This window comes from Chiloscyllium plagiosum, unplaced genomic scaffold (assembly GCF_037043375.1).
Source record: "Chiloscyllium plagiosum isolate Xiang-an unplaced genomic scaffold, Cpla_swu_hap1 HiC_scaffold_7, whole genome shotgun sequence".
In the NCBI taxonomy this organism is placed as follows: Eukaryota; Metazoa; Chordata; class Chondrichthyes; order Orectolobiformes; family Hemiscylliidae; genus Chiloscyllium; species Chiloscyllium plagiosum.
The window spans coordinates 178,119-202,583 of NW_028270145.1; the positions used below are offsets into that span (position 1 = coordinate 178,119).

The following is a 24,465-nucleotide window of genomic DNA, read 5'->3' on the forward strand; positions in this document are numbered from 1 at the left end:
TAACACTACGGGCAATTTAGCATGGCCAATTCACCTGACCCTGCACATCTTTGGACTGTGGGAGGAAACCGGAGCACCCGGAGGAAACCCACGCAGACACGGGGAGAACGTGCAAACTCCACACAGACAGTTGCCTGAGGCGGGAATTGAACCCGGGTCTCTGGCGCTGTGAGGCAGCAGTGCTAACCACTGTGCCACCGTGCCGCCCTTTAAAATGCAACATCTCACATTTACCTAAATTAAACTCCATCTGCCAATCCTCAGCCCATTAGCCCATCTGATCTAGGTACTGCTGTACACTGAGGCAACCTTCTTCACTATCTACTACAGCTCCAATTTTGGTGTCATCTGTAACTCAGTTTCATCTATAATCTAACCTCCAGTCTGAAAAGTAACCCTCCACCATCACCCTCTGTCTTCTACCTTTGAGCCAGTTCTGTATCCACCTGGTTAGTTCTTCCTGAATTTGATTAGATTTAACCTTGCTAACCAGTCTACCATGAGGAACCTTGTCGAATATCTTACTGAAGTCCATACAGATCATGTCCATAACTCTGCCCTCAGCAACCCTCTTCAAAATTTCCCTAATCACTCTTTGCCTTTCCAAATAAATCCTATCCCTCAGGATTCCCTTCAACAACTTGCCCACCGTGATATCAGGTTCATTGGTCGATAGTTCCCTGGCTTTTCATTACCACCTTTCTTAAATAGTGGCACTACGTTAGCCAACTAGAGAAAGTGAGGACTGCAGATGCTGGAAATCAAAGTCAAGAGTGTGTTGCTGGAAAAGCACAGCAGGTCAGGCAGCATCCAAGGAGCAGGAGCCAAATAGGTCGATTCTCCTGCTCCTTGGATGCTCCCTGACCTGCTGTGTTTTTCCAGCAACATACTCTCGACTACATTAGCCAACCTCCAGTCTTCCGGCACTTCACCTGTGGCTACTGATGGACTCATTCATGCTGCCACAATCTTTATTATTCCCTGGGATTCAAACTTGCAATCATGTCTACATTGTGACACTTTATCAAGTGCCTCTTGGAGGCGCATATACATATCAACCACGTTACCCTTACCAAATGTCTGCTATCTCATCAGAAAGGACAGCCAAGTTTGTTCAACCCTAATTGAGTCTGTCAGCTATCCTCAATTAATCCACACTTGTCCAAGTGTCCCACAATTATCCTTCCACTGTAAAATACTCACAAATGGACTCCCATACCACTAAATCAAGACCTTAAGTGTACAATTTGTGCCAACTTAGAAAATTCATCTCAACATCATTGATATTAAACATGCAGAGAGCAGCCAATTGCCTTGTGGGAAAATCAAACCCTGACAGGTTTTCTAGCATACACCCCAGAGAGAGTTGTGTTCCTTCACAGACAAGCCCTCAGCACCTCTGAAGTAGCCCAGCATCATTAAGTAGAGAATCTGTTGTGATCAGCCTCCTACCCCTCAGCAGCCCCTCTCTTGTGAATCCTGCCTTCACTTACCTATGCACCAAGTCCCTTGTTCATCTTGAATTTCTGGTGGGTATGTTTCCAGCAGTTACCACCAATCCCCCAAGTTGCATTGCCTACAACAGTTAACTATCAGCCTCTGTTTGGCCAGAAACACCCGGGAGCTGGGATTTCCATACCCTGGATTCCTTGATCTTGGAAAAGGTCAACCACCGACCATGTAAACCCTCCCCAAAGGAAGTAATGCGGGGTTCTTGCTATTTCTCCAGTTGCCAGGTGAGATCCATGACTTTTACATTAAATATCACCTATCATTCCAAAAAGCTATCTCATGCTGAGATCAAACTGGCTATCTTGTAGCTGTTGTGTTTATGGCTAAATCAGTTGTCTGAAATATCCAATCAAATCTTCAACCTTTGAACTTGGAGAAAGTGAGGGCTGCAGATGTTGGAGATCAGAGTTGAGAGTGTGGTGCTGGAAATGCACAGCATGTCAGGCAGCATCCAAAGAGCAGGAAAATCAACATTTCGGGCATAAGCCCTTCATCTTTTGGAGTTGGCTAAGTGGAGTTGAGGGGCATAATGGAGTAACAGCCAGAGTGAGGGAGTAATGGTTTTATTGGGCCTATGGAAATTAGAATGAAGATGAAGGTGTGTTTGAGCAAATAAATAGTTACAGGATTGTCACAAGGATGAACAGAGGGTCAAAGGCTGGTCAGTTGAAATTTTGAAAGATTAAACTCCTGTTGTACATTCAGAATCCATAAGGTTATCTTGGAATGCAGAGATAACCCCTGGCTTCTTTACTGCAAAACATCTTCTGAAATGTCTTTCTTCTGATTCTTCAAATATCACCTTAAATAATAAATGCAAAGAGCTCATGGGCTTTTTTGTCAGTAAGACTGAGACCATCTGATCCACTACCACTGTAGTGTTCCTTTTTTCCATTGGTTCAAGGATGAAAGATGACTTAATTGAAGTGTATAAGATCTGAACAGTCATGAGAAGGTTGACTTACAAAGGATATTGCCTCTTGTGGGTGAATCCAGAACAAGGGGCACTGTTTGAAAATTATAGGTCACCCTTTTGGGACAGAGATGAGGATTTCTTATTGTCTCAGACAGTTGCGCAACTTTGGAATTGTCTGTCCACAAGACAGTGAAGGCAAGGGCATTGAAGATCTTGAAAGCAGAAGTCAAGTCCAATAAATCAAAGGTTATTGGGGGTAGATGGGAATTTGGAATTGGAAACACAACCAGATCAGCCTTGATCTTCTTGTATGGTAGAGTAAGCTCAAGAAGTTGAATGGTCTACCTCTTCCGCTATTTTGGATGTTCTTATATATGCTTTTCTATGATCAACCCTGCATTCACAACTTGCTCTAATTTTGCTCCTATCTACCTCATTTCCTCTTCCTCCTTACCTTGACCATGAGACCCACCTTGCTCAGTGTTATTCCTGCTAAGCTGCTGTCTACCCAATTCTCCTTCTGCTCCCTACATGAATTAATGCCATTATTTGTTCAGTCTTTTCAGGTATGGTCCTATGCCACTTCAAAATCAACTTCTCCTGAAAGTAACTTTTGACCCCACCATCCTTCAAAACTGCTGTTCTATCTCCAACCTTTCTTCCTTCTCCATGTTTGAATCCTTCCAATCAGCCATTTGCTCCTCACAGTATTAAAACTGTATTTATCAAAGTGGCAAATCTGTGACAGGGTGACTATGACAAAGGTAAACAATCCCTTCTCAAACTTTGTCAATTTTCCTCATACACCTCTCCATAGTTCTTCAATTGGTTGAAAGTACACTGGTACTATCCTCATCCCTTTCACTGTAGTCAATGTATCACTTGAAATGGCTTCTTTTCTTGCTCTGACATCATTTTCTCTAGTGGCCTTCAAGGTTTTATCCTCGACACCATAACACAAGCCCCCACCTATTTCTAATCAACCCATTGTCTCTCAGCAACATTATCTAGAAACAAAATGTTAATTCTAACATGTAAATAAAGGCTACCTGGCTTTATGCTACTGCCCCCTTTCCTGACTCCTTTACTCCTGTTAAAATATCAGATTACTTATCTGACATCCAGCAATTGATGAAGAAAAGTCTCTTTCAAATAACCATTGGAAATACCAAACTACAGGGGATCCCTAATTAATGAATATCTGACTTGTGAATGTTCGTATTGTCCTGCATTGTGTACAAATTGACATGTGAATGAATTCCAGAATGGAACCCTTACGGAATCCAGGGACTTTTTTCAGTCCCTGTCAGATCATCCAATCCAATCACAGCTATGAAATCTATTTCTCGCCTTATCAACAGAGTCTGCACCAGACTATTTGTGACATTCATGCCAGGATCAGTTTCTAAACACAGACATCCATTCCACCATTAGGATGGTCCATCTCGACCATGGTAACATCATCTGACTCTGCTTCTGCTTCAGCCAAATTGTTCATATCTGCCCTTGCTACCTCTTAACATTATTAATCTGATGTTCCTCTGGTCACAATCTACCTTCTATAAACTTAAGGTCATCTAAAATTCTACTGCCTGTGTTCAAACTCACACAAAGTACTGCTCACCCATCACCCCTACACTCACTGATCCAAATTGGCTGCTGGTCAAATAATGCCTTGATTTTGAAAATCACATCCTTGTTTTCATGTGTCTCCATTGCCTTGGCCCCATTTTATTCCATAAATCTCCTCCGGACCCATAAACATTCCAAATATAATTTGCACTCACCTAATTCTGGTCAATTCAGAATCCATAATTTTAATTGTTACTCCATTAGTGGCTGGCCCCAAGCTCTGGAATTCCCTTACTAAGTATGTCTGCCTCTGTATATTATTTTAAAATGGTCCGTAAAAGTTTCCGAATCCGGTGGGATGGCAGCAGTGTAGGATGCACTATCTGGAGCTCGTCCACTCCACCTGTTCTTTCTCTTCCTCTCTTTTCCTCGCTCCTTTTGGCCTTGGACACTCTGCCCTGGCTTCTGACTCCCGGCCTCCGAAGTGGGGTCAGTGACCTGAAGCGGGAACACCAGTGACTTGCGGCCCAGCACGGAATATGGCTGGAGCAGCCTAGTGGTCAGACCACGTGGAGACCCCTGCGCACGTCTGCTGTGGACTGCCCTTGGAAAAAGACTGATTTTTAAAATTTTCCTTCTTGTTTTTTTACCCTACATCTATACTGTGTACAGCTGTAATGTCACTTTTTTTTTCATTTCTCTATTCTGTAACTAAGGATTGTAACTAGGTACTCAGTACCTAAGTTGGGGCAATGTGTTGGTGACATTGTTACACTGCGATGATAAAGCTAATTCAATTCAAAAGCTTTTAGACAACCTTCCTAGTATTACCTTTTATGGCTTAGTATCAGATTGTGCATTCTAAGTCTTTTGTGAAGTGCCTTAGGACACTTTAAGACATTAAAAGATATATAGATATATATTAATGCTATACAAACAATTATAATTATTGTGAAGGGTTAAAAACAGCATGCTTTCAATTACTTTACTGACAAATCTCCCACAGGGGTAACTTAGATTAAAAGCTGAAGATTGCTGTTTCCAGAATTACAAACATGATCTCTCATGTTCTGTTGTACATTTTAATACTGTGCAAGAATCTGGAATCTGTATCGGGAATTGGGGGTATTCATAATAGTTGTCATCACTAAATCATTAGAGGCTGAGGCAGACCAGCAAATCAATGCCTTTCCCAGTTAGCATGAGGAAATTGGGAAAGATAACTTAACTCATGTCTGAGGAGCAGGCTATATCACTTTTGACTCAGCTTGTCTTTTGCAACAAATCTGATCTAGCATCAAATCCATAGGCATCAATGTGAAACATTAATTTTAAAAACAACCAATTAGATGAATGGCAGGTTGCTGGAGTAATGATGAATACTGACATGATAGCAAGGATTAGGAATCAATTTGTATTTGATTTACGCTCCAGGCGAATGATTTTAGCTTATTCATTCTCATTTCTTCAATTACTGTCTGTCTTTCCAAAGGAATAAATGTCAGCAAAATGATGTCGTTCAACTAAGAAGGAAATAACTCACAAAATATTTTGTAACCATGTTTTTAAAATTATGAATTTAACAACAATGTATGAAAACTGATTTTTTTTTAAAAGCTTGTGCTCTTATGTCTGAGATTTATCCAAAAAAATTATACTTCAGACAATTTGGAATTAAATTGGGTCGGTGTGGACATGTTGGGCCGAAGGGCCTGTTTCCACACTGTAAGTAATCTAATCTAATCTAATCAAACTTTAATCTAAATAGTAAGAAAAATGAAAAAGGACTGTAACTTAACTGACATTTGTGTAAGTTCAATTAATATGGAATACATTGAATAGCCAGTCCACATTTTATATTCAAAGTTGCTGGAACAGAACATGACCCACACCCTTCTTGGTCAAAGACAGTGAACCACAGCTTACACCAATGACAAAAACAATGAACTGTCTGGGAGCACTGACTAAGCCAATAAATTGCTTTCATTTTACCCCCTTCACTTGGTACAACTGTATTTCAGTTTAATAAGGGTCCTGCAGCTGCAACATTAAAACTGGAATTATCTTTTTTCTCCATCACATCTCCTGAACTATGTTTCGTTTTAATTGTGCAGCTTTTCCACAATTGTTAGGAAGGTATGCCGTTTAACTTCCAGGAATTTCTAGTGGTTGTCCCGCATAACTCTTTGTAATGCAGCGTAAGTTCATCAGAGATGCCACTTATGCCATGTAAGTGGGCTTTCTGCCAATCTTTTGAAGAAGAGTCATGCTGGACCCAAAATGTTAATTCTGTTTCTGTATTCACAGATGTGGGCAGACCTACTGAATTTCTTCAGCCTTCTGTGTTTGTTTCGATGATTAACAGAAATCAGAGTTTGTTTGCATAAGCACAGTTGAAATTTCACATGGAAAAATAAACATACATGTTCAAAATTTAGGATTGAAACAGAGTGGATCTTAGACTGCCTTCACTATTATTTAGCAATGTAGCTAGTGGCACATATAATGTGGAACTTAGTGGTTATTTAAGTTTTATCACATATCTATATCAGTAACACAAGCTGAATTTATGCCTTCAATCATGAACACCCTTACGAATTGTACAAATGATCTTAAGATCGCAATGAAGCAGAGATAGCCAGCTGTTAACTCAGTCAACTGACCTCAATGATCTGGGGTCAACTCATTTCAATAATTAGCACAGGTTGTCAATTAGCTTTGTGTTTTATATAAGCTCTTAATCTAATGTATAAGGTACGAGTCTGAATAGCAATTCAAATTTAAACCACTTAAAAGTCAACGAAGGCTTATTTGATAGCCCCAGAAGTAGTTGTGAGAATCATATGTGATTATGCACTGAATGTTAATGTTACCACAGGTAATACGCCTACTTCATATTGTCTATGTGTTTTAAATAAGATTAGTGCCCAGCCAACAGGAGTACTGTTAGTGCTATCGGATGCTTCGGTAGTGAGAAATATCGTGAGTAGCAAGCACCAGTCTGAATCAGCCTGTGCACCTTAAAGTGAGTTTGTACCTCTTTAAGGAGAAGAGTATGAACTCTGGAATCAAAGTTTGTGGTGATTCAGGAGATGAAGGTATCTGGAAAACAGCAAAGAATGGCACAAAGACAAGAGCACAGCCTCTGAGATTTTATAATGTTGCACTAGAAGCTTGATGAAGAAGGTGAAAAGTCAGAAAGCCATCGAGTATCTACATGGACCAAGGGAACCCTCCAAATACATAAACAAAAATCACTGAGGACAGATACCGACAGAACATATGTTCCAAGGAGCTGATGTAGTGACACAAGAAATATGATGCTCATATACCAGTCAAGGACAATGGATTTGTCTTCTAATATCCTATCAATTGTATCATTTGTCTCAAATACTACTAAAGTACCAAATTTCACAGCTTACACACACTGTCAACTATTGACTGAGAACCAAATGGTTGCATGGGTACTAATGGCTCAGGGAGAAAGTGAGGTCTGCAGATGCTGGAGATCAAAGTTGAAACTTTATTGCTGGAACAGCACAGCAGGTCAGGCAGCATCCAGGGAACAGGAGATTCGACGTTTCGGGCACAGGCCCTTCTTCAGGCCTGAAGAAGGGCCTGTGCCCGAAACGTCGAATCTCCTGTTCTACTAATGGCTCAACATTATAGCATGCAGCTTGACTCATTTCCTCACTTTCTCCTAGTTTATTTCATGTATGCACATATGTGCACACTATAAATACCATTTTGGTCCCCAAATTGCAACTGTAGCAGCTAAACAACAGACATTACCCAATTCAACAGCATGTCAAATGTTTGCATATGGGACAGATCAGTCTTTATAATAATTCAAATGAAATTTAAGCATTTCTTAGTACTGTACTTGAACAGAAAGGAAAGTCAGTGTGGAAGCGTTAAACAGAATCTGTGGCATATAGCAGAACGCATTACTTAAACCTATTAGATGGTTGACAAAGTTGTTATGTTGCTGCAAGACATTTCAGCAATGTTTTTATGTGTACCATGCTGCTTGGGGTTGCTTTATAATTTGCATATTGCACAGTTGTCATTGAGAATGCTCACTTTTGATTTTTTTTAAATTTCTCCCTTTTCACAGGTAAAGTAAGGCTATTTTCATTGCAAGCAGGGGGGGGTGATATCTGAGTAGTATTATCACTAGATTATTAATCCAGAGGCGCAAGTAACATTCTGGGGACCCAGGTTCAAATCCTACCATGGTATGTGGTAGAATTTGAATTCAATTTAAAAAAGAATACTAGGATTAAGAGTCTAATAATTGTTGCTGATTGTCGGAAATCCCATTTGTTTACTGACATCCTTTAAGGAGGGAAATCTTCCATCCTTACCCTGTCTGGCCTACATATCAACTACCCTCTGGGCAATTAGGGGTGGGCAATAAATACTGGCTTGGCCGGTGATGTCCACAGCCCATGACTGAATAAAAAAAATTTGCAAGCAATGTCTCTGTATGGTCTAGGTTTGCATTCATGCCTTGCAAGAACCCAGCAATCCAGTGACTTTATTATCATCGGATATCCAGATACAAATATCTCCTCAGGAGGTGAGGCAGTGGCACTGAAGACAAATCTCTCTGGCAAGCCCAGGAAGGACTGTGCAAACTGAGATGTGAACTCCAGAAAGGTTGGGTACAATATGCTCAAACTTTGATTGGACTTTCCTGCATCTTTAGCAACTCTTCTAAAGATAGCAAAATTAGTATAAGCCCCAAAGGAATACCTTTCCTACACATTTTGCTGCAAGTGAAGCAAGATCTAGAAAAAAAGACTGCTGCAAGAAGTCTAAGCAAAATTTGTAGCTACAACTGGGAATTGAAACAATATAATGAATTGAATAGAGTTACAGTAGCGTCCATTGGTAAGACAATTTTTAAAATTTAATTGTAAGCTACACAGACCTGTTAAACATGTGGGTTAATTCATAGTTGTTCCAAGAAGTTGGACTCCTCGGACTTTTAATGGGAGAAGCATTCCAGGTGATCAATATATTTTCAAGATTGATCGATGATTAAGTAGAACAAAGGTTAGATGCACTTCGCTCAGGAGTCTTCAGTGGCCACCAAGGACAGGCAAGTGGGAAAGATTTGTTGAAAAAACTCTTTCTAAGTCCAAGGGACATAACCATGTCTCTGACACAACCATGTCTCTGACACAACCAAACCCTCTACCTAAACCATCCAGGAGCCTCCAAGAATACATCAACTCTGAATCATTGACAAAATGCTAGCTATCTACACATTGGGAATAAAAGAGAAGTAGGCAAATGTGAGGACTGCAGACACTGGAGATCAGAGTCAAGAGTTAATAAAGCATGGAACAGAGATATTATCTGTATTAATAACTCATTTCTCAAAAGTTTACAATCATTTGGAGGATAACATTTGCACATTTTCAAGATTTATCTTTTGAGTATGAGAATGATACCCTAAAAACATGATGAGCCACATCAGTTGTTGGTGCCTGTTGCTCTGTGCTATCTGTGTAAAAATACTGGGCTGCTCTTCAAGATTTACAGCTGCAATGCATTTTAGTTGCCAAAATTTAAGTCATGCAGTTGAAAAGTTTAGTCATTGTGCCATAAATCATGCTGTTTTGCTCAACCAATTTCATGGAATGCAAGAAGAATGATCAGTTTCTGAATGTGTTGCCATGGGTTTCAGAGTTTGTGTTAATCTAGCCTCTCATGCTACTCTCATACTCCGGACCTTAAGTTCCAACTTTGTCCTGATTCAATAACCTTTTGTTAGCAGGGAGACAGTAAATGGTCAGCATAAGCAAGTTAGCAGTGCTATTTCTCTGGGAGGAGGCGTATATAGCTAGCTTGAAATAATCAATGTCTGAATAATTATATACTGTTCAGTCAGATGCATTCAAACATAACAAAACTAATGACTTCAACAAGACTTTTTGAGAGAAGTGTGCATTATATGCAATACTTCTGAAAAAGGGATGAAAGATTAGTAACAGATTCTTTTTTCCATTTGATATAAATGGTCTCATCACTTAAAAATAAATTTCAGTCATTACAGTGTTTATTCTCTCAATATCATATTCTATGTGGCCAGAAACATCTTCAGTACAACAAATTGAGGGGGAGAAAAGTATTTTTTGATTCCAACTATACTTTGTTATAACTGATGGGTTAGTCAACTAAGGCAACAAACATCTGATACACTTAGTAATGAGTCCCCGACAGTGCTGTTAGCAATGAAGCAAGGACAGTTATCTTGCATCCAGCGGAAATAAAGCATTTGAGACTTTCAGACAGTTATTCTGTTGTGACATGAATAGATTCAAGATGGACTGCATATGATGTCTATGGTTTGGTTACTAACAACAACATTGTACATATTGGACAGGCTGATAATGGAAATGTTAGAATTGATACCCTAATGGATATATTTAATGTGGAAGTTCATTTTATAGAAATTTTGCTGTTTGAAATAATAAACAAAAATTTGTAAGTCAATATTTTGCTGCTGCATATTACAGAGTACATAATTGTATTTAAAAAGAAAGTACGCATTTCAGTTTGAATGTAACATGGAGACAGACCATTTAGGTCACAGACTAGCATTTGGTTCGAAATAGCACCAACAGTTTGCTTTCCATTGCATCTGAGCTAGACATTTTAGTCTTTGTCCTGCCCCGAATAGTAGAAGGCAATGGCAAACCAACACTGACAAATAATATAAGAAAATACCTCTGGATTAAACCCCAGCAGGCAATGGGCCAATTCTGAGGCAAGAGAAGCTAAGACTTTCCTTGTAGGGTGAGCAAGAGCAATGTTCTGACATAACTGGGAAGACTTCCACACCCTTTTCAACAGCTCCTAGCCATTGATAAGATACATCTTATTGTGGAAATAGTAAGAATGTGGCACACTGCTGCATGATGGGATACTTGACCTAGGTAAAACATACCTTGGCTCTCAAGCTCTCAGGCTCTCAAGTAGTTGAAACATATTGCTAGAGATAAAGACTGAGGTTGTATAATTATAGTTTGATGAAATATAGGGAAAGTGTCTGAAGCTCTTTAGTTGGAGTGCATCTTGAGCTCATTAGTTTCTCTGCCCTTGAGCAACATCAAAGAACAAAGTTGATCGCTGCACTGTGCTTATCTTTATCTTGAATTATTGTAAAGTGCAGAATGTAAGCAGAGTTGTATATATTGCTGTCTAAGTATAGGCTGACTTTTCAGTTTGAGAGAGTGCTATGAGACAATGAAAACTGTAGCAGCCTCTCTGTGAGTTCACAAAAAATAAAGCTTCTTGAAACAAGTCTCGAAGTCTCAGACTAAGTAATTTCCTCGACACTCATCAACCCTAATTTTGCATAAATTTCTAAAGTCAGTTTGAGACAAGAGGACAAGTGGTTGGCAGGAAAGGATGAACAGGAGATAAGTAAATAGAAAGAGAACTTTTGTGCCAGTTAGGTCCAAGACAGCCAATAGACTGTTAATAGAGTAATTACAGATAAAGAGATTAACATGATTTCTTCTTAGATGTTTTTGTTTATAATATTAACTTTATACTTCTACACTTTTACTTCTTAATTTTCAATGTGAAAGAGACTGTAATTAATACATACCACATGGCTAAAAAGCATCAAACTATAATAGCCTCAAGCTGGGCTCTCTTTGGCAGGTCTAATTTGTATTTATTGTGTAAATACAGTAACTTCATACTATTTGACATATGTAATGGTGAGGCTGGCAAAGAAAATGCCTCTTTCACAAAGCTAATAGTTGAATGGCACAATTTGGACTGCACCTTCTGGACATATAAATTTAGCTGCACATCTGCCCCTCGCCTGATGTTTTTGCATGCATAACAGAGAGTACCAATAGACTCATCATTATTTTGCCAGCAAATCCTGGCCCACTACTTTCCAGCACCTCACATACCAAAACACCAATGGACTGATATTATGATAGAAATGATGATGACCTTTTAACATGCTCAACCACGAAACAGAAAGTCAGCTAGCAAATGACAATGATCAACATATAGAGCTAAACATTGAATCAGGAATGTTCTGTCTGCGACACACATTTCCTCGAGAGATTTCTCAAAAATGGCACATCACCCTTTGACTCACTATTCAAATGCAGTAAACGGTGTGAAGTTAAAGGACATGACAATTTGAATTAAGTACAGGTCCTTCTGTTATAATGCACATTTTGTTAACACAAATTCGCGATAACATGTTTGATGAATTGGGGACCCTGTTTTTAAAATGTGAAATTTTAAAGGGTGTATTGGTTATAACGCAATTCCATTAGCTTAAATGGTGCTGCTATTACACAACTTTCATAGAACACAGGATTTCACAAGAACAGAACCACTGCGTTATAGCAGGACTGACTGTAAGTCAGAAAGTAAACAGGGCCGACGTACCACCTACAAGGAGTGTACTTACAATTCTCCCCACTTGCCTGAATAAGTGCACCTCGATCAATACTCAAGAAGCTTGACATTGAAGGTCAAATTAGCCCACTTGATTGTCACCCGATTCACCACCTTCAACATTCAACATTGGAAAAGTAGGCTTCAAGGCAAGGGCGTAATTGATATGTGGAGCTTGTTCAAGGAGCAACTATTGAGTGTCCTTGATAAGTATGTACCTGTCAGGCAGGGAGGAAAGGGTCGTGTGAGGGAGCCGTGGTTTAATAAGGAATTGGAATCCCTTGTTAAATGGAAGAGGGCGGCCTATGTAAAGATGAGGCGTGAAGGTTCAATTGGGGCGATTGAGAGTTATAAGGTAGCCAGGAAGGACCTGAAGAGAGAGCTAAGAGAAGCAAGGAGGGGACATGAAAGGTCCTTAGTTGGTAGGATTAGGGAAAGCCCTAAGGCTTTCTATAGGTATGTCAGGAATAAAAGAATGACTAGAGTAGGAATAGGTCCAGTCAAGGATAGTAGTGGGAAGTTGCGTGTGGAGGCTGAAGAGATTGGGGAGACACTGAATGAATACTTTTCGTCAGTATTCACTCAGGAACAAGACATTGTTGCCGATGTGAATACTGAGTCACAATTAAGTGAATGGCTTTGAGGTATGTAGGGAAGAGGTGTTGGAAATTCTGGAAAGGGTGAAAATAGATAAGTCCCCTGGGCCTGATGGCATTTATCCTAGGATTCTCTGGGAAGCAAGGGAGGAGATTGCAGAGCCATTGACCTTGATTTTTATGTCCTCGTTGTCTACAGGAGTAGTGCCAGAAGACTGGAAGCTAGCAAATGTGGTTCCCTTGTTCAAGAAGGGGAGTAGGGATAACCCTAGTAACTATAGGCCGGTGAGTCTCACTTCTGTTGTGGGCAAAGTCTTAGAGAGAATTGTAAGGGATAGGATTTATGAACATCTGGATAGGAATAATGTGATCAAGGATAGTCAGCATGGTTTTGTGAAGGGCAGGTCGTGCCTCACAAACCTTATTGAATTCTTTGAGAAGGTGACTAAGGAGGTGGATGAGGGGAAAGCAGTAGATGTGGTGTATATGGATTTTAGTAAGGCGTTTGATCAGGTTCCCCATGGTAGACTACTGCAAAAAATACGGAGGTATGGCATTGAGGGTGAGTTGGAGGTTTGGATTAGGAATTGGCTGGCTGGAAGAAGACAGAGGGTAGTAGTTGATGGTAAAGGTTCATCTTGGAGTGCCGTTACTAGCGGTGTTCTGCAAGGATCTGTTTTGGGATCATTGCTGTTTGTCATTTTTATAAATGACCTGGAGGAGGGGCTAGAAGGTTGGGTGAGCAAGTTTGCGGATGATACGAAAGTCGGAGGAGTTGTAGACAGTGAGGAAGGATGTGGCAGGTTACAGCGGGATATAGATAAGCTGCAGAACTGGGCAGAAAGGTGGCAAATGGAGTTCAATGTAGCTAAGTGTGAGGTGATTCACTTTGGTAAGAGTAACAGAAAGATGGGGTACTGGGCTAATGGTCGGATACTTGGTAGTGTGGATGAACAGAGGGATCTTGGTGTCCATGTACACAGATCTTTGAAAGTTGCCACCCAGGTAAATAGTGCGGTGAAGAAGGCATATGGCGTACTGGCTTTTTTTGGTCGAGGAATTGAGTTCCGGAGTCCTGAGATCATGTTGCAGTTGTATAAGACTCTGGTGCGGTCGCATCTGGAGTATTGTGTGCAGTTTTGGTCGCCATACTATAGGAAGGATGTGGAGGCACTGGAACGGGTGCAGAGGAGGTTTACCAGGATGTTGCCTGGTATGGTAGGAAGACTGTATGAGGAAAGGCTGAGGCACTTGGGGTTGTTTTCATTGGAGAAAAGAAGGTTTAGGGGTGACTTGATAGAGGTGTACAAGATGATTAGGGGTTTAGGTAGGGTTGACCGTGAGAACCTTTTTCCACGTATGGAGTCAGCTATTACGAGGGGGCATAGCTTTAAATTAAGGTGTGGTAGGTATAGGACAGATGTTAGGGGTAGGTTCTTTACTCAGCGAGTCGTGAGTTCATGGAATGCCCTGCCAGTAGCAGTGGTGGACTCTCCCTCTTTATGGGCATTTAAGCGGGCATTGGATAGGCATATGGAGGATAGTGGGCTAGTGTAGGTTAGGTGGGCTTGGATCGGCGCAACATCGAGGGCCAAAGGGGCTGTACTGCACTGTATTCTTCTATGTCCTATGTTCTATGTTCACTCTTACCACACCAACGCACAACAGTGTATCAGTCATCTTGAAGAGGAGTAGATGGACATAGGTTGGCATGGATGGTGCACAGAAAGTGAAGGATTGAGGGAATGAATGATTGATTGATCACCCTGCCATCTTTAAAATCTTTACATGCAATGTCAGGGACCCCAAATAGGTTTTCCACCCAGCCTGGGGATTCCTAGGTCACTCAGACCAACTCCCATACAAGCAAACAAGCACCATATGTTAATTTTTAAAAATCTTTTCTTTCTGTATCGATTCACTCACCCATTCAACCTCAATCTTTCTTTCAAGTTATTTTGTTTTCTGTATTCATTTCAAACTTTAACTTCTTAGCCAGACTTTGCAGTTCATTAATATTTTTCAGACTGAGATACATGGTTGTTTTCACATTCATGTAAGTCCCAGATGTCCTTCTTAGATGGTTGCCTGACAAGAACCTTCAGTATAAAACCCCAAGAAAGTTTACAGGTGAGAATAACAAATCACTGGCATCTTTTAGATAGATAGATTCTCTACAGTGTGGAAACAGGCCCTTCAGCCCAACAAGTGCACACCGACCCTCCGAAGAGAAACCTGCCCATGACCCATTCCCCTACTTGTTTAATTAGTCTCTCAAATCAGCCCAATTTCTTTGATACTTCCAGATTCAAAAGATATGTTATATTTGAACAATCACAGTGAGGTTAATTAGCTTACCCTTTCCTTTACATTTGGCCAGACATTCTTTCATCGTTTCAAAGTTGTTTTCATTTCCACCACATCCACCGTAGATAAATGCTTCACATTTCTGTGTGAATATGTTGAAATAGTATCTTTTGTTTATAGCTTTGCAATCCCCACCGTCGGCTTTGTATGTACATATTTCATGGCCATATGTCAACTCCTTACGCTTATTTTCTGCAGAAGAAAAAGTATCAGTTAGTATGGTCTTTAGCACAATAAATATTGATTGCAAGTGGAAGTTATATAGGCAATTTTCACCATGATTAGGAGTCAATTTTCCTTCTTTTCTGCCCAATTTCAGAGTTTTAAATTGTGAAACAAACCTCTAAATATTGAGAGTGCACCATTTTTCCATTATGAATTTTATAAATTAGACCTATTCTGATCGCATACAATTCTGGTGACAAATGCCTGCTAATATGGTTGTAATTTGTTTCCACTTACTCTATTGTTGAGACACCTGCTGACTTCAAAATGGTCTATTTATGATCTCCTTTTTCCAGAATGTTACCAAATTCACTAGATAAACTTAATTCTTAATCTGCTGAATCAACTAGAATAGTATGTGCTTTAAGTTCAACATATGACATGAGGTCTGCAGATGCTGGAAATCAGAGTTGAGAGTGTGTTGCTGGAAAAGCACAGCAGTTCAGGCAGCATCCGAGGAGCAGGAAAAGCGACGTTTCGGGCTGGAGCCCTTCATCAGGAAATGGCAAGATAAGTATTTTTAGTACTGGAATGCAAAAATCTAATCAAGCAGTGAAAGGTTTTGAGCATGCTTGATCGCTTGTTGATACCACTATATGTGTAAAACTGATTTTTTTTTAAATTTTAGGCTCCAATTTTGAACAATGTCAAATCTATTCCAATATTGCAAAATAATATGACATAAATAAACAAGGTAAACATAATAAGGTAAACACTTGCAAAGTTCTTTTTACAATTTGAAAATGAAATGATGTGGCCTTTCCTTCCAAGAGAATGTCTTACATTCGTACATTTGTTACAAGGTATTAGGATTCTGAGATCAAAGAACTCTTCCAAATAGTGGCATTCCAGAACAAAGCAAGTTGTTGGGTTTAAAAAAAATACTCATCACTATCCCTCTTTCAAGATGTTTTGATGCTTATTTTAAAGGTTTCCTTTGATAAATGTTTAGTCCCTTCTTAGCAATGAAAGCTTTCCAAAGCAGCAACAGTAGTTATCAAAGAGACAGTCAAGTAATGTGAAAAATGAAACTAAAACATTTGAGAACAAGATCTCAGAGAGCTTGCTGAACTATGAAGCATTAGTCTGTGAGCAATTCCGACTAAAAAAGCTTATCTCACTTAAATTATAGATGGTCCTGAAACCAGCAAAGATCCCTTCAGAGCTGCTATAAAACTGCTTAGGATTACAGCATAAGGATTGAGACAAATATTTTTCATTCTAAAAGTCCCACTGCTTGATATATTAAATGTACTTACTACAATTACAGTACAAAAATATCGCAAAGATGCTACAATATTCGTTGATTTCTTCATTAGTTGGTATTTTGCAAGTCAGATATACTGCAGTAGAAATATTAAGAAAAAAAAGGTCTGCCTTTCACCATTTTTACTCTGCCATTAGTCTGACTAAATTTCTTGGTTTTTAATACAGTTATGCAGTGGGTTCCTAGTGAATACGTAACTCCTCAGAGACGGCTACATCAGGGTACTCTTTGCAATATCCTAAATTTGAATAGTTAAACTCGAAAATGGATAGGAATCCTTCATAAGACTTGCAAGAATTTTTGTGTACCTCCTGATGTTAGAAAGGCAAAAAAAAAGAGGAAACGCTAACCAGGTGTGCTCCCTCATTCAGGGTCTTCATGCTGCTATTGAGGAAGTACCACCATTAATGTTCCTTCTAATTTCTCTTTGCTGTTCAAGGCCCATTTGTTGCGTGCCAGGGCTTATTAAGATTATCATGCAACTACACATGGACAGATCTCTTAAATGGAGCTTCTGTTATGGGAGAACTATTTTCCCCCTGCAATGTTAGGTTCTGATTGATCTGTGAGGAGAAAGTGAGGTCTGCAGATGCTGGAGATCAGAGCTGGAAATGTGTTGCTGGAAAAGCGCAGCAGGTCAGGCAGCATCCAGGGAACAGGAGAATCGATGTTTCGGGCATAAGCCCTTCTTCAGGATTCCTGAAGAAGGGCTTATGCCCGAAACGTCGATTCTCCTGTTCCCTGGATGCTGCCTGACCTGCTGCGCTTTTCCAGCAACACATTTCCAGCTCTGATTGATCTGTGGCTGTCCTCATGATAAACTGAGAGGATGCAATAACCACTAGCCCTCCTTATTTACATAGCAAAGGTAGTATGCTACAGGAAGGCAGAGAATTCAAGTAATTTCCTTAACCCTACTTCTGGCAACAAGTTAATTGCTGTGACAATGTTGTTGCTTTAAGAGGTTACTTTCCCTGTTAATTTTAAGAGAGGTTATAAGGCAAAGGTACCAAGCAGTCTACCAAACGCACTGGAGAAAACAGCTTGGGAGGCCTTTGGCGTAGCCTTAATGGGAGTAGCCAGCTCTCACAGATCAGGATTTCTGGGTTTTGGTTTTTCAGTAGCATCAGAAGCTGTTGGGATCTCAAAAGAGTTGGAAGCTTCAGTAAATGGCTGCTACTTTCCCTGAGTTTTCTCTTGATTTTTTTTTCCCTCCTGGATTGGAGGATTGCATGTGATAATCTGTGTCTGAATTTAGCTTTGTGCCAAGGGGTGTGTTCATGGGAAGTTACTATATTGGAACAGTTCATTAGTAATAGTCACTGTATCTATTGTTCTGTTAAGTTTTCCAATACAGTTAAGTCATTCTAAATTCATCTTTCTTTGGTTGTATTTTAACTACTGTGTTTAAATAAACTGTGTGTTTTGTTTAATGTCAAGGAATTTGACCAGTCAATTTGTATCTGGAACACAGTACTTAACATTTGCCTTTAAAATAAGAAAGAGTTAGGATCTGGGCTACCTTCTTAAAACATTTTGAGGGGCCTGATCTGGCCCATAACAATGTAGTGGGCTGTTCAAAAAATGGCCAAGTTCCATTTAGGGAGGGTAGTAGAAGGCATGGAAAGAGTGAATTAGGGGGCAGATATCCAGCAGTACTCCTTCCTTCTCATGTTGTCTGGTAGTTCAGCTGCCTCAAATTAATATTTACGACATTCATTCAATAAACTACAATGATATCAAATATAGTTGGGAGCCATAAAATGTTTAGAAATTCCTTGCATTTTAATAAAAGTCGAGAGTCATGTTTTCCCACCACCTGTATGCTTCTCAGATCAACACTTTTAAATCAAGTTCTCCTAATGTAGCTTTTCTGAATAGCATACAGGCCTGGGCAAGCCAATAACTCACAAAACTAAAAAAAAGTATTCACTGTAATTTTCTACAGCTTACATAGTCTTTAAAGTTGTTTATGTGTTGGTAGCCTGACGCTAGTTTAAAAATTGCTTGCTCTAAAAGGTGGACACTAATCCGTACACATTTACATTTCAGGGGAAAAAAGAAAATCATTTTGGGAAAACTGATTTCAAGTTTACATATTTTCATTTGACAGTAGAGTCACAAATGCAGAACTGGCTTGTTCAATGTGACCACCAATTCTCATTCGTTTTCTAATTGCTGAGTGAGATCCCACCACACTTTAATTTCATTGCAGGAATGAGGTCATTGTCTAACTTCAAAAATGTTCTAATGCATTATGACAATGGTGTTCAGAAATCCTCATCATCATCTCAGGCAGTGTTTTTGTATTTCAGTGAATATCCAAAACCTATTTGTGCTCTGAAATATGTTCACCATGTGTAGCAATATCATAAAGGTACATTAATTTAAGATCTCTTGTGCTGGATTCTATCTGGATCAGCTTCAATGTACAAAATCTAACTAAGGATCACAGCAAAAGCATGCATTCTTTCACTATCTTATGATATCTCAAACCACCTAGAGAAGTAATGAAGTAATTTGCTGTTGTTAAGCACTTAATTAAAAAAGGTACAAATATCAGGGGCAGGAGTAGACCACTCAGTTCCTTCAGCATGCACCACCATTCAAATAGACCGTGGCTGATCTAATTACTCCACATTCCTACCTACCCAAGATAACCTTCCAATCCACTTGCTTATCAAGACTCTATCTACATTTGCCTTCCAGATATTCAAAGATTGCTTTTACTCCCTTTTAGGAAAGAGAGTTCCAAAGACACACAAATCTCTGAGAAAAAATAAAATTTTGCTTACTTCTATCTTAGATAGATGACACCCTACTGTTAAACACACTCCTAATTCTAGATTCTCCCACAAGAGTAAACAATTTCTTTACATTCACCTGTCAAGACATCTTAGGATTTTATAGTCTAGACGTAACCTGTCTGATCTGAAACTTTATTGCTGGAACAGCACAGCAGGTCAGGCAGCATCTAGGGTAACCTGTCTGATACAAATTGGCACATTAATTCTGCTTCTGTGGATCACCTGAAGTGGACAGACTTTACTGATTAGAGTGAATCCTGTATTTTGCACAGCTAGCATTTCCTAAATGTATATGTATATTGGATGTTGATCATAGCAGATGACATGTATAATTTATAGTTAGAAAAAGTAGAAGAATACAACTTATTAACTGCCCTCTTACTTTTTCCACTCAGTACGACATTGCTGTTGCCCTCCAAAATGTAGGACAGTTAGTAATATTTAATGTAACACGTATTTTCCACTGCTTCATTTGGAAAATAACTATGAAAATGTTTAAACTCCTATGCAAATAACAATGTATTCTACCTGCTCTTGCATGTTTGTCTTACAAAGTGATAACTCATAACATCGCGGCATTCAATTCTGATCCTTGTTGACACAATACTGGAATGGCAGCCAAAAATAAAATGATTTGGATCTTCCAACATATTAAACTCTTCCATGTCAATATACTTTTAAATTGAATAATACATAATGCTGAAAAATATAAAACTGAAAGATTTATTATTCTGAAATATAAGGGAATGTCCAGTCTTTACCTGTATTTCCTCACTCCGTGAATTTCCTCAATAATTCTGTGTAACTTTCCTCGACATTGATTCTTTGCTAATTCTGCAGAGCTCAGTAACACTATTTCTGCGACAGCATATTGATTTTGCTCTTCAAATTAAATATAATCTGTGACCCAAATTATTACATTAGCCCTCATACATTCTTAGATATCAAGAAACACTTCTGTGAAAGTTACAACTATTGCACAAATTCCATCACAACCTCTATGTCCCTGGGATCAACAATTTAATATTTCACCGAAAGAACAAGGAAACAAATTATGTTTGTCTCATTGCTACTGCACACACATGATGTCACATTGTATTTACAGAAATAGACCGTTTTTTAATTCCACGTGAACTTCTTCAGACACTACATCATCTCAACCTATGAACAAATCTTTTAATTCTTTTTCTTTCTGATCTATTGATCTAGCTTCCCTTTAATAGTTACCTCAACTGCCCCATGTTGTAGAATGTTCTACAGTGTAGCCACTCTCTGAGTGAAGAAAATTCTACCCAATTTTTTTTTGATTTATTGATAGTTATCTTATACTAATGGATGTTAGTTTGGACTTCTCCACAACAGGAAAGATCTTCTCCATGTTGAACTGCTTTACAATTTTGAAGACCACTTTTCAACATAGAAAACAAAGACTCAGCTTATCCAGTCTTTCCTTATTTTTATAATCATTCTGTTCTGATGTCCTTTATTTTTGGACTTTCACCAGTGCCTAAACATCCTTCCAGCAATGTAGAGACCATAACTAAGTGTCATCTAGCCAAGGTTCTATACAAGTTTAACATATACTTTACCACTTTTGAATTCTTGTTTCTTTAGAAAAGAACCTTATTTTATTATTCAGTAGCATTCTTTCAATTTAAATAATTTGTGAATTTATCCCTCTAGATCATGTTGTTCCTTTAACACATTCATCCTTTAGTTTCTAAGAGTGGTCCTCTCACTGCTCTTAACAAAGTGCACTGTTCCACACTGACCTATAATACATTCTGCACATTTGCTACAGTACCCTTCCACCGACACTCTCATTCGTTTGGCTGAACTGGTCCTCACCCTTAACAATTTCTCCTTCGAATCCTCCCACTTCCTCCAGACCAAAAGGGTAGCCATGGGCACACGTATGGGCCCCAGCTATGCCTGTCTCTTTGTTGGCTACATCGAACAATCGACTTTCCGTAATTACACCGGCACCACTCTCCACCTCTTCCTCCACTACATTGATGACTGCATTGGCGCCACCTCATGCTCCCACGAGGAGGTTGAGCAATTCATCAACTTCACCAACACATTCCACCCTGACCTTAAATTTACCTGGACCATCTCTGACACCTCCCGCCCATTCCTGGACCTCTCCATTTCCATCAATGACGACCGACTTGACAGTGACATTTTTTACAAACCCACCGACTCCCACAGCTACCTGGATTACACCTCTTCCCACCCTACCTCTTGCAAAAATGCCATCCCATATTCCCAACTCCTCTGCCTCTGCCGTATCTGCTCCCAGGAGGACCAGTTCCCCCACCGAACATACCAGATGGTCTCCTTCTTTAGAGACCGCAATTTCCCTTCCCACGTGGTTAAAGATGCCCTCCAATGCATCTCGTCCACATCCCGCACCTCCACCCTCAGACCCCACTTCTCCAACCGTAACAAGGACAGAACGCCCCTAGTGCTCACCTTCCACCCTACCAACCTTCGCATAAACCAAATCATCCGCCGACATTTCCGCCACCTCCAAAAAGACCCCACCACCAGGGATATATTTCCCTCCCCACCCCTTTCCGCCTTCCGCAAAGACCGTTCCCTCTGGTCAGGTCCACGCCCCCTAAAACCCACCCTCCCATCCTGGCATCTTCCCCTGCCACCGCAGGAACTGCAAAACCTGTGCCCACACGTCCTCCCTCACCTCCATCCAAGGCCCTAAAGGAGCCTTCCACATCCATCAAAGTTTTACCTGCACATCCACTAATATCATTTCTTGTAACCGTTGCTCCCGATGCGGTCTCCTGTACATTGGGGAGACTGGACGCCTCCTAGCAGAGCGCTTTAGGAAACATCTCCGGGACACCTGCACCAATCAGCCCCTCCGCCCCATGGCCCAACATTTCAGCTCCCCCTCCCACTCTGTCGAGGACATGGAGGTCCTGGGCCTCCTTCACCGCCGCTCCCTCACCACCAGACGCCTAGAGGAACAATGCCTCATCTTCGGCCTCGGAACACTTGAACCCCAGGGCATCAATGTGGACTTCACCAGTTTCCTCATTTCCCCTTCCCCCACCTCACCCTAGCTCCAAACTTCCAGCTCAGCACTGTTCCCATGACTTGTCCTACCTGCCTATCTTCTTTTCCACCTATCCACTCCACCGTTTCCCTGCCCCCGACCTATCACCTTCATCCTCTCCCCACTCACCTACTGTACTCTATGCTACTTTCTCCCCACCCCCACCCTCCTCTAGCTTATCTCTCCACGCTTCAGGCTCTCTGCCTTTATTCCTGATGAAGGGCTTTAGCCCGAAACGTCGATTTTACTGCTCCTCTGATGCTGCCTGAATTGCTGTGCTCTTCCAGCACCACTAATCCAAAACCTGGTTTCCAGCATCTGCAGTCATTGTTTTTACCATTTTATACTTGTCAGCCTTCCTCAGTGGTAACCATACTCTATCCCAACCTCACAATTCAAAACATTTTAGATGCTTCCTTGAAAGAAAATCAATAATGAAGTTGATAAAATGTGCAGCTTGCAAAAATATAGAAAACATAAATATTCACACTTGTACAAAGTACAAAAGGTTTAAATAAATTACAGTTTAATCAAGAGAACATTGACAAAATGAAACAGTGCCAAACACTAATGGAGCCAACAGCAGCGTGTTCAGTTCTTTCTGGAACACACGACTGAAAATGATTGCTTGAGTTTGTTGCCGAGAGGAACACTGCCCATCAAAGCACTTCATATGCCAACGTGGTGACAAATGCAAGATAAATTTATGTATTAAATTTTCTTTTCGTTATGCGCTTGTTATTAAGTATCATGTGGGGAGAGTGAGGTTAAACATCGAAACCATACAGCTATACTAATAATGAAGTATAAAGTATTGCACTGGTCCTAGTCCGTTAATCAGCTACCGTGGTACCATTCCTGTCTTCCATCAGAACCCAATGCCAACTTGCAACTTTTTGCCGTTCTATCCCTGCCTGTTATGCTTTCAAATCGGCGGAAATCAGTTGTTCAAACCTTTAATATAAACAGAAAATACTGGGAAAATACTCAGCAGATCAGACAACGTCCGTAGAGATACAGTACTAGAGTTAATCGAGTTTATGGATCCATTTTTCTCCAGATTTGCCGGGTACGCAAGCATTATTTTTCATTTTAAGCTTCCAGGATGCTAGCAGATGTGCTCTCTTTGCACATCCATCACTCCTGCCAAGGGGAGTTCACACTTAAACCAGCGATCCGGTCCAAACTTTCAGTGAAGGATTTACTGTACAGCCCTGTGAACTCTTTCACACACTGATTAGCCGCGGCTCTCGGATCTTCCTCATAGCATTTACTGGACTGTACCTGAATTCCGGGCAGCCGCTTCGCAATCCACACTCAGAAGGAGCACCGCCACTTTGAGCAGATTGAAGAGCATTGTTGGATTTCAGAGCCGGGTTGAACGCTGCTGTTTGCCGGGAGCTGATGTACAGCGATCTCCGCCTCCTCTTGCTCTGCTCTTAATCCCCAAGTTGTCTCAAGTCGGATCCCCGCCTACTTCCGGCTGCAGGGTGACTCCACACGATGGAGCAGGACTTCTCAAACCCGGCTTTATCCAAAAAAAAAGCCCGACATCCTGTGATACATGCAGGAATCATTACAGGTGAACATGACACCCGGACATGTCATCGATTAACCTTCCCGGATGACGAGTCAATCAATATCAATGCAATTGAGGTGGGGAAGGTCACGGAATAGTA

The 24,465-nt window shown here is 40.4% G+C and overlaps 1 protein-coding gene across 3 annotated transcripts in view; it reads right to left on the bottom strand.

The window, feature by feature from the left end:
• LOC122556847 (carboxypeptidase inhibitor SmCI-like) overlaps nucleotides 1-24,230 on the bottom strand; it is a 49,174-nt gene extending 24,944 nt beyond the window's left edge. For 2 of the 3 annotated variants that reach the window (XM_043704092.2, XM_087988643.1), the window contains exons 1-2: nucleotides 24,071-24,228; nucleotides 15,400-15,600 (exon numbers count right to left, since the gene is read on the bottom strand). In XM_043704092.2, the coding sequence (XP_043560027.1) occupies nucleotides 15,400-15,600; nucleotides 24,071-24,143 (274 nt within the window). In that variant the 5' untranslated portion in view covers nucleotides 24,144-24,228. Of the gene's footprint in view, nucleotides 1-15,399; nucleotides 15,601-24,070 lie in introns of all 3 variants that reach the window. The other variant, XM_087988644.1, reaches the window with a different exon arrangement.
• Nucleotides 24,231-24,465: the final 235 nt, after the last annotated feature.